Source organism: Callorhinus ursinus, unplaced genomic scaffold (assembly GCF_003265705.2).
Source record: "Callorhinus ursinus isolate GAN/ISIS: 27379988/994484 unplaced genomic scaffold, GSC_fseal_2.0 scaffold17, whole genome shotgun sequence".
Classification (NCBI taxonomy): domain Eukaryota; kingdom Metazoa; phylum Chordata; class Mammalia; order Carnivora; family Otariidae; genus Callorhinus; species Callorhinus ursinus.
Window position 1 is genome coordinate 502,265 of NW_027397079.1, and position 18,314 is coordinate 520,578.

At 55.6% G+C, this 18,314-nt stretch overlaps 1 protein-coding gene across 1 annotated transcript in view; it reads right to left on the reverse strand.

The window, feature by feature from the left end:
• Positions 1-5,531: 5,531 nt before the first annotated feature.
• TDRP (testis development related protein) overlaps positions 5,532-18,314 on the reverse strand; it is a 43,288-nt gene continuing 30,505 nt past the window's right edge. The window contains exons 3-4 of the mRNA XM_073902240.1: positions 7,016-7,119; positions 5,532-5,884 (exon numbers count right to left, since the gene is read on the reverse strand). Of these exons, the coding sequence (XP_073758341.1) occupies positions 5,539-5,884; positions 7,016-7,119 (450 nt within the window). The 3' untranslated portion in view covers positions 5,532-5,538. The remainder of the gene's footprint in view (positions 5,885-7,015; positions 7,120-18,314) is intronic.

The following is an 18,314-nucleotide window of genomic DNA, read 5'->3' on the forward strand; positions in this document are numbered from 1 at the left end:
GATCTCCTGTTGAGTTCGTAGGTGTTCAGAATGGTTTGATCCCTATTCAGCTGAATTCCTGAGACCAGACGAAATCTAGGTCTCCCACTCCTCCGCCATCTTGCTCCGCCCCTACACAGAAAATTTTAAATGCTACCCATAATTCTTTGAGGTAATTATTCATATTTAGATAGATTTTCCCAATATTTTACCTTACTTTTGAACACACCTAGGCTCCCAAACATAAAGGGAGAGAAATACGAGAATATGATGCCCTGGAGTTGTGTGTTCCTGATGGGTTCTCCTCACTGGTTGAGTTTTCTCATGTGCTGCTTCTCCGTGTTGTGCTTGGAAGACTTCTTACAGAACAGAAATTTTTGGCGTCTCCGGCTCACCTCCTGCACCAGTTCTGAAGTCTCCACGGGGGAGACTTTTGAAATTCTATTCTCCAAAGGAAAAACACACCTCACTTCTCAAAACTCCAGTGAGTGATTGGTATTTCCCATTGTCCCCTCCGCTTCCAGACTCGTTCAGCTTTCTTGAAAATACAGTTAAATTAAACTTTGTACTTTTTAAAATCCTATATTTTCCTAAAACCCCAACACTAATTTTGACTTACTAAGGAAATGACATTCAATAGACATGATCCCCAAGAGATCAATAATAATCATTTATTTGGAAAGCTGAAATTCTACCCAAATGACTGCATCTCACCTGCAATTCTGGAAAACCATTTTAATAACGTAAATGTATGCGCCCAAGGTGACAGGCTTGTTGCCCAGCACAGCTGCTGCTGGACACACGGGAGAGACTGTGGACCAAGAGGCAGAGGCTGTGAGGGCCTCGCGGCGAGATCCGAACCTCGGGAGGTTCTCCGACAAACCGTTCTGGGAGGCAGGCTGACGGAGCCCGCGGGGCGCCGGGGGCTGTGCGATCCCTGCAGGAGGCCACGGGCCACACAGAAATGTGGCGCGTCCTGACGGTGGTGCTGCCTTGGAGCCCGGTCCCCAGGGCACCAGCGGGACCCGGCGGCCTTCAGCCCGGCCTCCACTGCCGTGAGGACATGCAACCCCTAACATACCGCATTTAACAGCTCACACACTGTGTCCCGCTTTTGAGGGAAAAGCTAAAAGGAGCTAAAAAGACATGTTCCGGCCAGTTGGAGAACTCTGCGTGTGGGCGTCAGGAGAGGATCAGTAATCCGGCCGGTGGTGCCAAGGACAGCACCTGGGGCTGCAGCGTCCTGGTGTTTGCGGTGGAAGTCACTGCCATGCTGCCCGTCACAGAACGTGAGAAGGGGGAGAGCCACGAGGGACCCTGGGTGCCGTCCACCGCGAGGCGGGGGCGCCCGCCCTGCTGCTGCGCCGCACGCGTCATGGGTCCCTGGAGACACCGGGTCTGCCGCGTCCCAGCAGAGCTGGGGACCGCAGCCAGCCCTCAACCGCGAGGAGACCCCAGGGAGGGCGGTTGGGAGCCACAGAGCCACCGCTCGTCGGTGGAGCGGCACCGGCGCGGCTTCATCCTGACGACATGGAAGCACTCGGAACAGGAAGTTTGAGTTTACAGGCCTGTTGACGGAAGCGGCACCTGGCCGGCCTGCGTACTGACCTCCAGGTGCAGCCTCGTCGCTGCAGCCCTTCCACCAGGGCCTCGGGCTTGTTGCGGCCCCGTGGGCTCTGTGATCCCGTGACCACGTTCCGAGGGCGCACGGCGCAGACCCTACTCCGGACCCAACGTGTGCCAGAGGTCCTTGCGGCCGCCGCCACGAGCAGCCGGCCGGGTGCCCCCAGGCGACGCAGGGAGCGAAGTGTCAGTGGTTTTCAAGGCCGACGGGCAGACCGACATGGAGAAGGAGCTGGGTGGCCAAGTGGGGGACACACTGAGGGACTGCGCGGGCCAGCACGCAGTGTGGGCGCTCCTCAAACCCGCCGGAGGGTCTCTGACTGCACGGACCCTCGCTGAAGTCCCTGTGGTCGCCGGGCTCACGGCCACGGCACCAGAGGACGCTAGTGGCCTGCGGCCTGACCACCGCCCTGCCTCCGTCCGTCACAGGCATTCTGTGGGGACGCGGGGTATCTGGGAGGGACAGCGTCCACATGACGTCCACCACCACACGCGGTTCATCAGTTACCAGCTCCAGGTGCGCGGTCTGCAGGGCTCCCGGTGCCCTGGGGCTTCAAGTCTCCACCGTCTGGGCTGGGGGTCTGGGAAACACGTTCCGTGGGCACAGGGGACCGTCCACCCACACAGCACGGATCCCACGACCCCGGGGAGTCTGACCAGCACACAAACCACCCTCGGCCCTGGTTTCTGTGAAGGTGGCAGCACAGGGGTCACGGGGGGCAGGGTGGGGGGCACGCCCGTGAATCCCTTGTACATGGGATGCTCCAGCAGGGCTGCAGGAAGGCCCAGGCTGGGCGGGGGAACAGATCCTATGGGACGGCCCGGCGCCAGTGAGCCAGCGCCTGAACTGGCAGGTGGGGTCTGGGGGCGAGGACCTGCCCAGGGCCAGCTGGTGGGGTTGCCGCCTGCCAGGCACAGCCACAGGGGACCAGAACGTGGGGACAGACGGCTCCCCGCCCCCGGGGAGTGCACCGAATCCCGCGGGAAAGGTCAGGCAGACGCCTCCTCGGCTCCCCCTGCAGCCCACCCTGGCGTTCAGCTCCACCCAGTGGGTGATTCTGAACATTAGTTTAAAAGGATCACAAAGTTAGAAAAATTGTCTTAGCCAATTAATCTGCAAAGCTTCCTGAATAGAGGGCCCTGCTGGTCTTCTGTTCAGGCCAAGAAATACCCACTGAAGAATGAGCATGCAACCAGAAAGTCGGGAAGTGGCTAGAAGTAACCTGGGAGGGGCAGGCGGAGAAGGCTCCCTGGACACATGGGGACCCCACTCCCCAGGCAGGGTCCCCAGGCCCCCTCGCTGACAGGACGTGGACTAGCTCTCCCTTGAGACGAGGAAGGACCCCCGAGGACAGAACAGGCGCAGTGCCCCCCACGCCTCGCTCCCCGAAGGACCTGCGCCCGGAGATCCCCAGATGGCAGAGCTCGGCTGGCCGCGCACGTCCCCAGTTTTTGAGGTACGCACCTGTCTCCTCTGGAACAGGCTACTGTTCCTCACAGACTTTCTTGTAAGAGACGGTGATCTTTTCAAAAGAGAAGGGTGATTAAGTAAAAGTACTGTTGCTCGGATGCTCTGGCTTCTCAGCTGGGTGCGTCTCTAATTCCTGACCCTAAACTCCGCCCAGAGCACAGGCGCTCCCCCTGGTTCCTCACAGACAGGACAGTGGAAGCAGGCGGCTCAAATATGCAAAAGATACATCCCAAAAACTTTGGTTGAAATTGGTCATTTATGAAATAGTCTACGTGTATTGTTTGCACTTTTAAATGAGGTTTAAGGTATCAAGAAAAGTGCCATCAGCTTTCTGTGACTCAAGTCACCGTAAGCAGTCACCTCGAAGCCGTTGCCAATAACCATGCAGACTAATAACGAAAGAGGAAATGAGCGATACTTTTATTTTTTTAAAACCTCAGCGTTGAGAATGAATTCTACCTTCTTCGAAGCCAATCACTTTCCTTTTACAAAGTAAGCAACAGGAGGAGCACGGAGCGCTCGCTCTTTGCACAGTGAAGTCGTGTGTTCACAGAATGCAAACAAAAACCCCAAAGTCAAAAAACCACATTCTCTCATTAAGCCATGAACAACACAAAGTTGCTTTGGTAAATTCTATCAGAAAAAATACTTCTCTCCCAAAGCACACCAATAAATAAATTAAAAACCGCAGACATACTTATTTTCATTTAATCAGATACAACAGAAGAAAAAGGTTATTCTAACATTAATCTCGGTAGGTAAGAAAAATGTGATTTACGGTGCACGTTCCAATTCCGATCTGGCTTTGTCTTCAGATTTTGAGAAACCATATTATGAAGGACTGTCGTCAGCCTTGCGTCACCGATTTGCACGGAGGTGTTACAGGCACTTGGCGTCGCCACGCGTGGGTGCAGCGACCTGCAGCGGGTCTCGGGGTCCTGACTTTGCTCTGCCCGCGCCCAGAGTCCCAGACACAGAGCCTCCTCCCCTGCGCCTCAGCTCGGGCTCTAACACACGCGCCCAGGTCACAGCCGCGTGGGTGTGGCTGCAGGGGACGCAGGGCCACCGCTGCCTACTGAGCCCTTTCCCTGAGGACTTGTTCCACCAACATCCACCAGCATCACCAGACACACCCCCAGCATCTCAAGGTTCTAACAAACCGATCTTTATTTTCATGCCACTTAAACATGCCCCCCCGTTCAAAACTCAGTCAAGTAGGCTTCTTCTAGTAAAAAAAGATGGGTGGACAGATGGACGGATGGATGGAGGACAGACTGACGCTCTACCATCAGGAGTCCCGCCACCGGGCCTGCGTGGGTTCCCACACGTGTGTTTGCTACGCGGCACAGATGTGCACGCGGAGCCAACGGGGGACCGTGTTTTCTCACGAGAGGTATGCACAGTGTCACTGGAGGTTTCTGTTTTTATTCAGAAACACCCTAAACCTTTTCCTCCAAACCACCATTGCCTCAGGCGGCTGTGGCGCCACCTGTGGACGCGGCCGTGCTGCGAAGGAGCCCCGAGCACGGTGCGCGGCCCATCCTTCCTGGGCGTCCGGCAGTAGCCACGGCAACTGACTCACTTTGGAAACCAAACACCTGCACATTATAGAAAAGAGGCACTTGCAGTATTTTATATACAGTTTTAACGCCATCAGCAAATTAGTGTTTTCCAAGAACAATTCAGAGAATCAAGTTGCTCAACCTGATCCACCGTGATGGTATTCTTTAACCTGCAATCACAGAACAGCGCGTTTTCAGAACATGAAGATCAGGACGTGGACGTTCAGGACGAGTAAGATGAACCCTAAAGAACGAACCACTGTCCCCGTCGTCCATGCACGCAGGAGACTCCTCCTCCCAGCGCAAGTGATGAAGATGCTTTGCGGAGAGTGGCATTTCGTGCTGCATCAAATGTAGCCTTTGCTTTCCTGGTATTTAAGATGAAAAAAGGTTTAATTTGCCAGGTTGAACACAATTTAACATAACCTTTGGAAGATTGGTTTCACAGCTGGATCACGGGCTTCTGGGAAGAGAGCCCGGCCCCGCCACTACAGTCGAGTGTCGTGGACACACACGGACACCACATGCAGGACACGGGGGGTCGCGGGGGAGGGGGGGAGACAGGGCACACAGGGGAGAACAGCAGGGTGCAGCCCACAGGACCGCGTCTGACAGCGCTGCGACCAGAAGGGGCAGACGTTTCCCAGGAGGCGGCCACCGGCTGGGGCTCTCCTCCGTCAGTCCGCGGACAGGAACGCCCGGACACGGGCGGGCAGAGAGGGTACTCTGCTCTCGTCCACGCGGGAGGGGCCAGCGGACATGGGAACGAACGCAGCGTGAGACCGCAAACTCTCAGACCGGCATGGGGGGGGGGGGGGGGAAGACGCAGGGGGCGCGTCAGCAGTTGTGGTTGGAGAACACGCGGCCCCGTGCGCCTCTCCCGTCCGCAGCGGGGCCGGATGGTCACTCCAGCTCTTCCCAGTTGTCGGTCAGGTGGCCCCTGCTCTGCCGTCGGATGCCGACCAGCCTCCCGGCCGACCGGAGGCTCCAGCGGGAGCTGTTCCCTGAGCTCGCCAGGCTGCTGTACTTGCTACGGCCCTTGCCGTCCTCCTCCCAGCCTGGCCGAGGGGGACGGCCACTCGCCGCGTCACCTGCGTCGGCTGTCACATCTTCAGGGGCAAGTGTTGGAGGCTCCCAACCTTCAATCTCATCTGGTTTCTTAGACTGAATATTCTGTTTTAAAACCAAATTGTCCCAAAATCCAGACTTCTTCTCTGTCTTCAACTCCTCTCTTAACCGCAAGTTAGTTCTGTGGGAGACAAGACAGCCAAGTGTTGGTGACCCAGTGGTCTCAGGGCCTCAATTAGTGTCCGCCGTATACACCTAACGCTCCTTTAAAAGTTTAAGTCATTTAGAAAGTGACCACAAATCTGTAATAAAGAATTTTAATTAAAATTAGTAAAGAAAACTTCGTCACTGCGTATTAGGGAAACCGTGAAAGCTGTATTTTAAGGTACCATACTCGGCCGTACACAAGGAAATACTCAAGTATTTGAGCAAAGTAGAAAACAGGAAATGCAGGGTCCTAGTTAAGAAATATGGGGATAAATATCCATTTATCAAACTCGTTTTCAACAGCTATTCACATACACACAGAGCAGTGAGTGGGTAATTTGCTGAACACAAATGAGATTCAGACACGAGGGGGCCGGGGGTGGGGGACAGGCCGCTGTCCCTCCAGCCCGAGAGCAGGGGCATCCCCGGGGCGCCACGGTGCCCGCACAGCCCAGGCTGCACCCCCAAGAGTCCCGTGCGCTGGACTGGGGGACCCCACAGATGCTGACCCCGGGGGCCCAGGCCCACAGCCCTCCGTGGGGCGGGCAGGAGGGTGAGGAGGAGGAGTCCCGGCCGTGGGGCTGGAGCAGGGCTGCCTGGGCGCCCCTGGCCCCCACAGCAGCTCCTTGTCCGCGGCCAGGGCCCCTGAGGCTCACGTCTCGTCAAACACGCCAATGGCGACCCCACTCAGCTCTCACTGACTTTATCTTTTCATGTTTAAATATACTTAAAAAAATTCTGTGTATAATAAACAACATGTCAGTTTCAATATATTCAATTTTCTACAATCTTTTACAGTTCACCAATCCTTTGCATTTTTAACTTTTCTCCCCCTTGATTTTCTGCAGTTAGTAAACCTCTCATGCATGGCTAGAGGCTGCTTGAAGGCTGAGTGTTTCCAATTCCGAGTTCGAGAGCTGGTCTGCGAAACCTTCCCTCACTTGTCCCGGAAGCTCTCCAGGTGCCAGTGACGGCCATACCCCCGTGACCTTCCCCCAGAAGCGCATCTCACTTCCTAGTTTCTTCTGTTGCCACAGCATCAAAATGAGCACAGCGCGTCTCTTGTCCACTCACCGCCCTCCCCCTGGAGTCCACGGACACTTACCCTTTGGACTTGGGGGATTTACATCTTTCCAGCAGGTGCTGTTCATCGTCTTTATTAAACAGAGAAGTCACTTCTTTCCAGCCTCGGAAACTTGCTCCCTGAACCTAACAGGAGGTTGGAAAAAGGTCAGCCCCGATGGAGGAAAGAAACAAGACAGTTCCGTATCCAGCAACCCTGGAGCCTCAAGCGAGCACGGCAGCGCAGACTCATCCCGCCTCTGCCGGCTCCGCGCACACAGGCGGTTCCCCTGGCCGGCCCCGCTCGCCTCGCTCGGGAACAGGCCGGGCGGCGGTCTGCTCAGCCCCGAGGCGGGACAGGAAGGCACACACGTCAGGCTGTGTCTGACCCTCAGCGTCTGGCTCTGCGCTAGGAAGCAGGAAGGACCGGAGGGAAAGGAAGGTCCCCATGAACCCACTGGGCACCCGGGGTCGTACAGCTGGGCCTGGACGACGGGGACCCTGACGCTCCGGAACGTTACACACGTAACGTGGCCTAAAGCAACCCCGGACACTGGACCAGGAGGCGGCGCGACGATGCTGGCCTCAGCGTCTGAGAGTCCGACGCCACAGAGGCTGTGTCGCCAGCCCGCGAGGCCACCGGGCGTGGGGACCGGGCAGGGCCGCGCAGGGACAGGCCTCAGGAGCCTGCCTCACGGGGCGGACGCAGGCAGCCTCGAAGCGGGGGTGCCGAGGGCGGGGCAGCAGGGCGGGAGGCCGGCAGACGCGAGGCGCGGGGCGGGGCCGGGGCGGGGCAGCAGGGCGGGAGGCAGGCAGACGCGTGGCGCGGGGCGGGGCCGGGGCGGGGCAGCAGGGCGGGGCCGGGGCGGGGCAGCAGCGCTCACGCTGCGCAGGCCCAAACAGCCCCGGCAGAGGGAAGGGTGGGTGTGCGCCCCGCGCGGAGCCGCGGGGTGGGCGCCAGGACCCCAGGCTCCCACAGGGACCTCCCTGCACGCACTCCTGCTCGCTCCCTGACGAGGTCTGGGGAGGCCACATCTTTCCACGGGCTCTGCCGCGGGACCTGGTTCAGCAGGCACCTGCCGGCCTGGGGGCCCCACACGGACCAGGGACCACCCCCAGCAGCACGGCCGCTCCGTCCCAGGCGCTCCTGCCGCCCAGCGTCCTCGCGGACGCCCAACTCCCCGGGCGCTCACAAGACCTCCCAGTGCTAACTCGTCGGTCTGCCCCCCGCATTCGGGGGCCTCCCCCGAAGCCGGGTGCGCACAGGCTCCTGCCCGGTCAAAGACTCGTCGGACACGTCTCACAGGAGCGGGCGGCGAGGACAGCGGGCCTCCTGAGGGGCTGAGGTTCTTCCTCGTCTCACCTGCCCGGGGCCGGTCCGCCAGTGGCCACGCCACCCCCACCCCGCGGTTGTTCCGAGGACACACGCCACGTGGGGGTAGACCCCGTTCACGTCGACCATTCACAGCATTTCTGGGCACAGTCGCCTGGGAGCCCACCAGCCGCAGACGTCCTCCGAAGGCTCCTGACAGGTGAAGGCGGCTCGGCCGGAAACGGGGTAGCAGGTGCCGGCGGGGGTGGGGGTGCCTGCCTGGCGGGGGCTTCACAGCGAAGGAAGCAGATGCCCAGAGGCAGGGCCAGCGGAAGGGTCCCGTGCGCACACACGGGCCGTTTCTCAGCCATGAACAACGAGGGGTCCCACCGTCGGACACGGCTGTGCTGAGAGACATCAGTACCACCTGATCTCACGCGCCTGTGGAATCCAAACCAAAATACCACACTCGTCCCCAAAGAACTTAAGTTGGCGGCTGCAGGAGGTATGGGGGAAGGGACAGGTCCGGAACGCCGAGAAACCAGCCCTGGGGTGTGCAGGTGCACGACAGCTGGGACGGAGCACGGCAGACAGGCCACGGGGAAGGGGGGACCCCACGAATTCCCATCACGGCAGAAACGTTTCTGACAAGATGGATGTCAGCCGAACGGGTGTGGGGATCACGTCACACCAGCGTGCCCGATGCGTTCGGCTCACACGGCGACGGGCGTCCACCGCTTCTCAGTAAGACGTGGGGGCTGGCGGGGGGGGTGCGCAGCCGGGGCCGAAGGGCAAGTCGGCCTCCACCACACAGCTAGCAAACGGGAACCCCGAGGGAAGCACCTTAAACTCCCAGTCCGAGGAGTCAAACCCTCGGCACACAGAACACACTCCCCTCCCTGCGCTCCGGGCGTGGGGCCGCCAGTACCTCCCCGTCCCCTCCACTCCCCCGACCAGTTCACGCTCACGGGTCCGGAGACGCAGCGACGTCCTTAGCCCAGGGAGGCTGCACGTGCGCACGCAGCGCGGGGCGCTCTTCCCCCCAGGCCCACCCACCCCCGGTTGGAAGAGTCTTGGAGCCTGCCCCAGACCCAAATCTCCCGCCTAAGACGGCCCGCCACGTAATGCCCAGCCTCCACCTGCACCTCGCCTCCCCTTGACACGGGCCACTGACAGGAGAGCGAGACTCCACCGCCCAGCACACACACGTCCAGGGAGGGTCACGGCGGGACTCGCCCTCGGAGGCACCGCGAGTCATCGGGACAAGTGAGCGACACTGTCTCGGGGCAGCTGAGTAGTCAGAAGAGGCAGAAATCACACAAACGACCGCGGTAAGACTATAAATGCAGCAGAGACACAGACGTGGCTGGAGGAGTTCCACGTGGGCGCCCATGACACCAGGGGGCACACAGACCCGGGCTCGGCCTGGAGGGGGTCGTCTCAGCCCCTGACTCTGGTCCTAAAGACACGTTCCCCACGCCGGGCTCGATGGCAGGCTCCCACGCTGGCATCTGCACCTTGTGCCAGGGGGGGCCCGAGGGAATGTCACACTTGCTGCACTTGCCGCACTTGGATGCGACTGCCGTCACCCCACAGGTCCCAGTGGGCCCAGCCGGACCTCAGAGGGGCCCCCATCCCAAACACCATTCTAAAGGACGCCCGCAACTGGGTGTGCTCGCGAGGACCTGGGTTTCTCCTGGGTTGGCGAGCCAGTGTGGGCTGTGCCTGTCAGGCATCTTCGTCCCATCCAGGGGCAGGACACCCTGTAACAAAGGTGAGCCGGGCCCAGCGCCTCCCGAACACACAGGATCGGGGCTCCAGAGTTCTTTACAACTACGGTCAGGCTCGGAGAAGTGACAGCCAGAAAAACGAAGACAGAATGATGTTCTATAGTCCGAGTGGTACCCAAGAAGTTGGGCTGCGGAAACGAGAACATGAGCTTCGGCACAGAACAAGGCGTCCCTTTTGCCCCGACCTCAGCTGCACCTCACCTCATGCCCCATGGGGAAAAAAGCTGTGAAATCATCCAAAACCGACCAAAATTCCTTCTGCTGGAGCGACTTAGCAGAAGTGCCTCATCGCCACACACGTTCAGAGAGGCCAGATGACCTCTGGAGGCAGCACAAAATCCAGAACACACCCTCGAGCACATGTCCTGCTGGCCCCACAAGATGCCAAGCTCTGAGTACAACACACGAAACGATGTCTATGAACGATCACACAGAAAACTCAGAGGCATGCTCTTAACAACACACAAGCAAAATGTGAAAGTAAAACGAAGAAAAAGAAACCATGAAATAACCCAGAAATCCTAGAACTGAATAATCCCTGAGGAGAAAAATTCAAGAGCTCCAACAGCTGACCTAACAATGCAGAAGAAGAGTGAGTGACCTTTGAAAGTATCCAACTAAAAGGGCAAAAAGAAAAACGCGTGAAGAAAGCCTATGGGAATTGTCCCCGCACTATGGGAATTCCAGGAGAAGAGAAAGAGACAGAAAAGTATATTTAAAGCAATAATGACTGAAAGCTTCCAAGCCTGGGACAGAAGTGGACGCCCAGGGGACTTCAAACAGGTCGGACCTGAATAGGGCTTCGGTGAGATACGGTATAATTACATGGTCGAAGACAAAGAACTTTGAGAGCAACAAGAGAAAACAGACAAGGTACACAGAAGGAGCCAGCCTTATACGGGGTGATTTCTCAGCACAAACTCTTGGGGCCAAGAGAGAACAGGATGATGTAGTCAAAGTATTTACAAAGAAAACCCTGTTAACCAGGAATGCTAGAGCTGACACAGCTGTCCTTCAGAAATGAGGGGAGATACACACTTTCCTTAACAAACAAAGGTGGACAGAGCTCCCCACCACTAGGCCTGCCCTCCGTGAAATGCTCAGTAGGGGTTTTCTAGGCACAAATAACAAAATGCCAATTAACATCATAACAACGTGAGCAGGGAACATAAAACTCACTGGTCAAGGTAAATTTGTAGTTGGTCGGTTCTGCAGTACAGTCCTGGTGGTACATAATTCACTTACAACTTCAAAGGTTAAAATACAGTAAACATGACCAGAACTAGCACGTTCTGTGATTGGGTACACTATGTAAGAAACACGTGAACTGCAGCCCCAACAGCCTCCAGCGTGAGAGGGCGGGGAACGGAGTGTCAGGTTGAGGAAGCTACTGGAGTTGTCCGTAAACTGTTTCACAAAATCCTCATGATAACAAGGGAAAAACCTTCAGTAATCACACAAAAGATCATTATAAAAAGTTAAAGGACACTGATACCAAACGACATCAAAAAATAAAAAAAGAGGGCAGCATAAAAAGCAAGAAACAATGTGTCTACAAAACAGCCAGAGAACAATCAAGATAATGACAACAGTAAGTCCTTGTCCACCAACAATTAAATATGAAAAAGTCAAATTCTCGAATCAAAAGATATATAACAACTGAATAAATAACAACACAAGATCCAAAGATGTGCTGCCTACCAGAGACTCACTTTAGTCCTAAGGACACACGTAGACTCATATTGAAGGTGTGGAAAAAGAGATTTCAAGCAAATGGTAACCAAAAAAGGTAGGAGTAGCTCTCTTTAGATCAGACGAAATGGACCTTAAAAAGGGTAAAAAGAGACAAGGGAGATCATTATATAATAATGAAGGGGTCAGTCCATCAACAAGACATGACAGTTGTAAATATTTATGCAGCCAGCATCGGAGCACACCTATACACATTAAGCAAAAACTAACAGAAATACAGTAATAGTGGGGAACTTAATGCCCCACTGTCAACAAGGGATCATCCAGACAGAGAATCAATGAGGAAATGGGACCTGAACACTACAGACTAACGGGCCCAGCAGACACTGCAGGTGCCGGTCCAGCCCAGATGCTGTGTAATGTCGACACGTCACTGCTTCACAAAAGCTATTTAATGTGCGTACTTTTTAAAGGTATTTAAGTTCATAGGTCAGGGCAGAAAACTAAAAATCTTTGTTAGGCCAGGTATCCCAATGTCTTGTTAGGAAGACACTGTTCTCATTAATGATGTGGTGACAGTTCAAGGTCAGCGTTTCAGTTCATCTCACGAGGCCTGAGCTGTGCGATCCGGGGTGTGATCTGGTGCAAGGGGTCCTCTCACCCCTAGAATCGCTTCACACTGCATTCATCTCCTGCTGTAGATGGAAAAGAGGTGAGCGCCCGTGAAACCCAGGGGCCCCGTCCTCCGTCGCAGCAGAGCGCAAGTCCAGGTTTTCACGCTGCGGCCAGCAGCAGCGACCCCCAGCCTGGCCCGCTGCAGACCGTGGAGAGCAGTTACCCTGCGGCCTGCCTTCCCCACTCCAGAGTGTCCCCCGCAGGGACGGCACAGTCTGCTGTGTCTCCGAGGAGCCAGGCCAAGGTTTCAATCATGATGGCATTTAAGAAGCCTAACTTTTTCCCAGACCATTCTAAATGGTAGAACTCACCAGAGGCTTAGGTTTCGACACTCTGAAGTTATTGAGAAATTGGTAATCCTGGAGAAACGGATTTCATAACCAAAATGACGAGTGGCTGGCCCTCTCACAGAACCGCGCCGTCAGGCCACAGGGACAATTCTGATGGCGCATTCAGCACCCCCAGAGCGTGGGCCTTGGGAAGGCCATGGAGGGCACAGCCAGCCTTCCTGCTGCAGGCGGCCCTGGGCCAAGAGGGGCAGCCTGCCCCTGAGCTCTGCCTGCCCAAACACCCACCTTTAAAAGGCCATTCAGATGACACTAAGGTAGGATGGGGACAAGCAGCCGTACACTGAGGGCCAGTGGTGAACGAGGGGCAGCAGTGCCCTTGGGTCCCAGTTAGTGTGACACGGATGGCGCCCACCTGCCCTGTCCCTGCCCTGTCCCTGTGACTAAGCCTCCATCCACGGTGAAGCAGGAGCCCGGCTCCGTTCCTGGAGAATAGAGCCTCCCTGAGATGCCAGGAGCACAGCGGGCTGCGGCCACTTCCACACAAAACCCAGGACGGAGGCAGCGCTGGGGGCCACAGGCCTCTCTGGGCGAGGCAGGCTGCACAGCCGCCCACGGACGGTTCTCATCTGTCAGGGCGGCTCGGGCGAGACCCCTGAAGCAGAGAAGTGGCAGCGCGTCACACGGTCTGCTCTCCAAATTGCATTCTGTCCGGCTGTGCCCCGTGCAGGTGCCCTCGGGGGGAGCCTGCAGCTCAATGTGACCCGTGGCCTCGGCACTCGTTCCACGCGCACAACATGGCAGCGCACACGTTTCGGAGCTCCTAACCCACAACAAAAATGCCTGCCATCAACTGCCTCTGACACTGCAGGGATCTGCCCATCGGGTCACTCACACCAGTGTTCACAGGTCTTCTCCGTACCCCGACCATGGACCAGCCCCCTGGGTTATCCGTGTGGATGGAAGGGAAGAGCCATGCCCAGGACTCAGAGGCAAGCACATCTTTACAAGAAAACACCCCACAAACGGGGTCAAAACTAATGCCCACCCGCAGCGGGTTCAGGGACACAGAGTGTGGGACGTCTGTGCTTGAGCCAGGCAAGGCTGGACGGAGCCACAGGCCCCGAAACAACGCTGCCAGCAAGACACGCGCACAAATCCGAATCCCTACCGCGCGCGGCCCCCAGTATGCGCAGCTACAAGACACGGTCGTTTAGATGTGTCCGTGTATATATTCACATTGATACATCTGCGTGAAGTGTTTACAAGTCTATATACTGACATCTCTCTGTGAGGCGTACATCTTCCATGCAAACAGACCTGAAGAAAAGAACGGGTTGGCCGGAAGGCAGAAATTACAGAGAATCAGTGTCCATCCTTTAGTTCATTTTAAATTTTATATGTGTGTCTTAGTTTGGGCAGTCATAAAAACTACCGCAGATAGGGTGGCTTAACCAACATTTCCTTCTCACAGTTTTACAGGCGGGCCCGGCTTTCCGGGGTCGGGTGGGGGGCCCACTTCCTCCTGGTTCACAGACGGGGTCTCTTCCGGAAGCGCGTGCTCCCAGAGGCCCCCGGCCGAACCATCCCGCTGGGGGTTAGGTCTGAACAAGTGACCCCGGAGGGGCACAGACATCCAGCCTAGAGCGCTCGTGTGTGTGTGTGTGCTCTACCATGGTAGGAACCCCCCCCCGGAACTTGGCACCCCTGTCTGAGCCGGCGGGACAGTTCCCTCAGTTCTCCCCGCGAGGGGCAACTGGTGCCGTTCCAGATGCACGCAACATGGCCGAGTTCACTTTACACCACATGCGGACTCCTGCCGGGGAGGGGAGCCGCCCAGACCCCTCTCGGCCCAGCGGCCTCAGCTCTGGCTGTCCCCGCGGACCAGCGGCACTCGTGGGAAGGGGCTGGAGCGAGGGCTCAGCGTGCCGCCCGCGCGGGGATGCTCACAGGGCCCGGGGAGCAAAGGACAGCCTGGGCCCTCCATGCGGCTGGCCCTCCTGGTCCTGGAGGGACTGGGAAGCAGGGAAGACGGGGGGGGGGGGGGGTGGCCGGGGCAGGTCACAACGCAGATGGAGACACAAAAAGCAGACGAGGTGGTACTGAAGAGATGTTGCCAGTGCAAGAGACACGTTTAGAAGAGAACACATGAAAACCCAACTGCGAGACGGGGTCAGGGTACTACTGCATCTGACACAACGAGACACAGGAGCAGCGGGGAGGAGGTCCCAGGACTGAACAGACAGGAGCGCCACCTGAAGTGGCAGCCCTGGCTCAGAACAAAACCGCTGTTCTAGCCCCCATGACCGGGGCGGGCGGACAGAGGCTCTCTCTCAAATAAGTAAATACATAAAGTTAAAAAAGGGTACATGCAGGTGCACCTGGGTGGCTCAGTCATTCAGCATCTGCCTTCGGCTCAGGTCAGGGTCCCAGGGTCCTGGGATCGAGCCCCGCATCGGGCTCCCTGCTCAGCGGGAAGCCTGTTTCTCCCTCTCCCACTCCCCCTGCTTGTGTTCCCTCTCTCGCTGTGTCTCTCTCTGTCAAATAAATAAAATATTTTTTAAAAAGGATACATGCACCCCTTTGTGTACAGCAGCATTATTTACAGTAGCCAAGCTGTGGAAGCTGCCCCAGTGTCCGTGGACAGACGAACGGACAAAGAAGATGTGGTGTATATATACACTACAGAATATTCTTCTACCATAAAGAAGAATGAAATCTTGCCATTTGCAATGATGTGGATAGAACTAGAGAGTATTATGCTAAGTGAAATAAGTCAATCAGAGAAGGACAAATACCATGTAAGTTCACGCATATGTGGAATTTAAAAAACGAATGAGGAAAGGAAAAAAAGAGAGAGGAGGGGGCAGAGCAAGAACTAGACTTAACTACAGAGAACACACAGGGCTCTCGGGAGGAGGATGGGGGAGGGGGAAACAGGGAGATTAGGGAGTGCACTTGCTGTGCATGATGAGCACCAGGTGACGTGTACAAGTGTGGAACCGGTATCTTGTACACCTGAAACTAATATCACACTGTACGCTAACTATACTGGAATTAAAATGAAAAGTTGTAAAAAAAATTCCAAAGACTTCAACATAAAGGATTTTATTTTAAAAATAATAAAACAGCCAAGTAGAAAAATGGGCAAAACAATGGGAAAAGCAAGAGTCTTCTGAATACAAAAGTATCTTCTTGTTCACAGGAGAAGACAGTGACCTGAGACAGGGACCAGGTCTCAGGCGGGGCGCTCAGGTTATCTCTACAAGTTTAATGATTCTGGCAGAGATCTAAAACCTAAGGCTCCTCAGAGACAACTGTGGCCTCAGAGCTCAAAGGAATCTTTCCGGCCTGCTGACCTGGTGGTGAAAACAGCTTTCCTACTTCGCCCTGGGCTCTGCCAGGCACCAGCCTCCACGAGACGTCCTCCCTGCAGTTTCTGTAAAACATGCAAGGAAGGACCTGTTGGCCAGCCCATGGTGGGGCTCCTCACTTTTCCTCTGACAGGCTCAGACACTGCATCTGGGGTAACAGGTTCCTTTTTGTCTTTAGTTCTCTTTCTCTCATTTAATTTTGGAATACAACAGTGACGTGTTTATTGAGTCCGGAAGCCAGAAAACAGTGAGAAAAAGCAGGATCCCTAAAACATTCATTTACCAAGCTAGCTGAGAGCTCTTCACAAGCAGGAGGGGCATCGAGTCAGAGAAGTGAACTCAGGGGCCCTGCAGAGAATCCCAAACCAACACCCACACTTAGTCCACCACCTTAAAACCAACTGCGTTAGAAATCCACGTACTGTCAGGAGGAACAGGGCACCCCTTTAGCCACACGTGGCCCTCAGTGCCTATCAGTGGGGCCAGTCTATACTTTGAGCTAACCCACTTCTTCACACTCTGCCGTTTACTTTTCAGAACAAAAACCGGCACTTGAACAACAGACCGTGACAAGACAATCATCAAGACAAATGAACTTGTGTTCTTTGCTTATGCACATTTTGAAACCTAAATTTAGTAATAATTCATTCAGAGCTTTGAGGCAGCATTTTTAACTATTTCCCACCCCTAGGAACTTCTCCCTTTTGTCCTTTACAACATCTATTTGAGACGAAACAGACAGTGGTGATTACTTACTTAGAGCAAGGAGAATCTGAACAGTGCGGAAAAGGGGATTTTTACTTCCTGCACCTCATTGTTTAACAAAGTATTTCGTGGAAATGAAAATTAACCTTCTTCAATGACAACTAATATTCCCAATTTATGTAAGCAATATCAATCATAACTCGATCTAATCGTGTATGCCTAATGAACACAGACACATGCGCTAACGCACATGGAGCGCCGGCCCACACGGCAAAGGGACCACGGTGGGAAGCAGGCCGGCTGTAGCCTCCCTGGGGACACATCCTCTGGTTCCACAGGTACCATAAGCCACGGATCCAGCAAGTGCATCACATGTGCTGCATGAATCCACGCGCACCTGTCGCCGAGTACTCGCTGGCGTTAATAACAGGCTCCTCATGCTGGCCCTCCTGCAAAACTCGGGGGTGGGGGCCTCCCAGGAGGAGGAAGACCACGGTTCACAGTGACGAAGGCTGCTGTGGTCCGAAAGTCTGTGCCCCGCAAAGTTCACATGTTGGGACCCTAACCCCAGACGTGATGGTGCTCAGAGGTGGGGCCTTCGGGGGAGGAGTTCATGAGGCTGGAGCTGCCCTGAAAACAGAGGCCCTGCCACGGGAGGATACAGCCACGGCAAGACGTGTGCAGCCTGGAAGAGAGGCCCCACCACAACTCTGAGGGCGATAAACGGCGAGAATTAATCTCCACGTTTTAAGCCACCCAGTCCTTGGTATTTTGTTACAGCCGGCAGAACAGACTAAGACAAAGATGCTTAAAACGTGTTTGGAAGGAACTAGAAAAAGCAATCCCAATGAAGAGAAGTCATCCATTACTTTGCTAACCAAAATCCAAAATATGGGGATTTTTTTACTAGAAATATTTCAGGCAGATGAACTTAATTAACATGTTGCCAGAAACCAATGGAAAATTCCACCTACTCCTCCCCACTTCCCATAAAGTCTCTGAATTCCCCCTTCAATCGCAGCAATGGGAATATATAAAAGCAGACAAAACCCAGCGTTATCAGATAATCAATACTTCAAGGAGGCTTAGGTTGAGAATAAAAAATGATTATTCTCAAAGGCCAGACTTGTGCACAACAGCACACAAAGCAGGACACAGCATGGAAACACCCTCCAACACACAGCCCTCAAAGGATCAGGCCTCCCCCAGGGTGAGCTGTAGCCGCGGCTGCGGCTTCGCCCGAAACGCAGCGGCTTCAACACGCGGGGTGCGGCAGGCCAGGGGTCTGCTCTGCCCTCTGCGTCCCTCCAGGCCCTCCTCCACGGTCACGCGGGGCAGGGCCGAGGGATACGGCTAGTTCCAGCTTTCTCCTGAGCCATGTGGGGCTTGCAGTTCTTGCTTGGCCGGCGTCTGAAGACTGCGTGGACACGGCACGCGGGCACGGACACGCCTCACCGATGGCAGGCAGGGCCCGGTTTTCCCTCCTTCCCGCCTCTGACAATGCCGC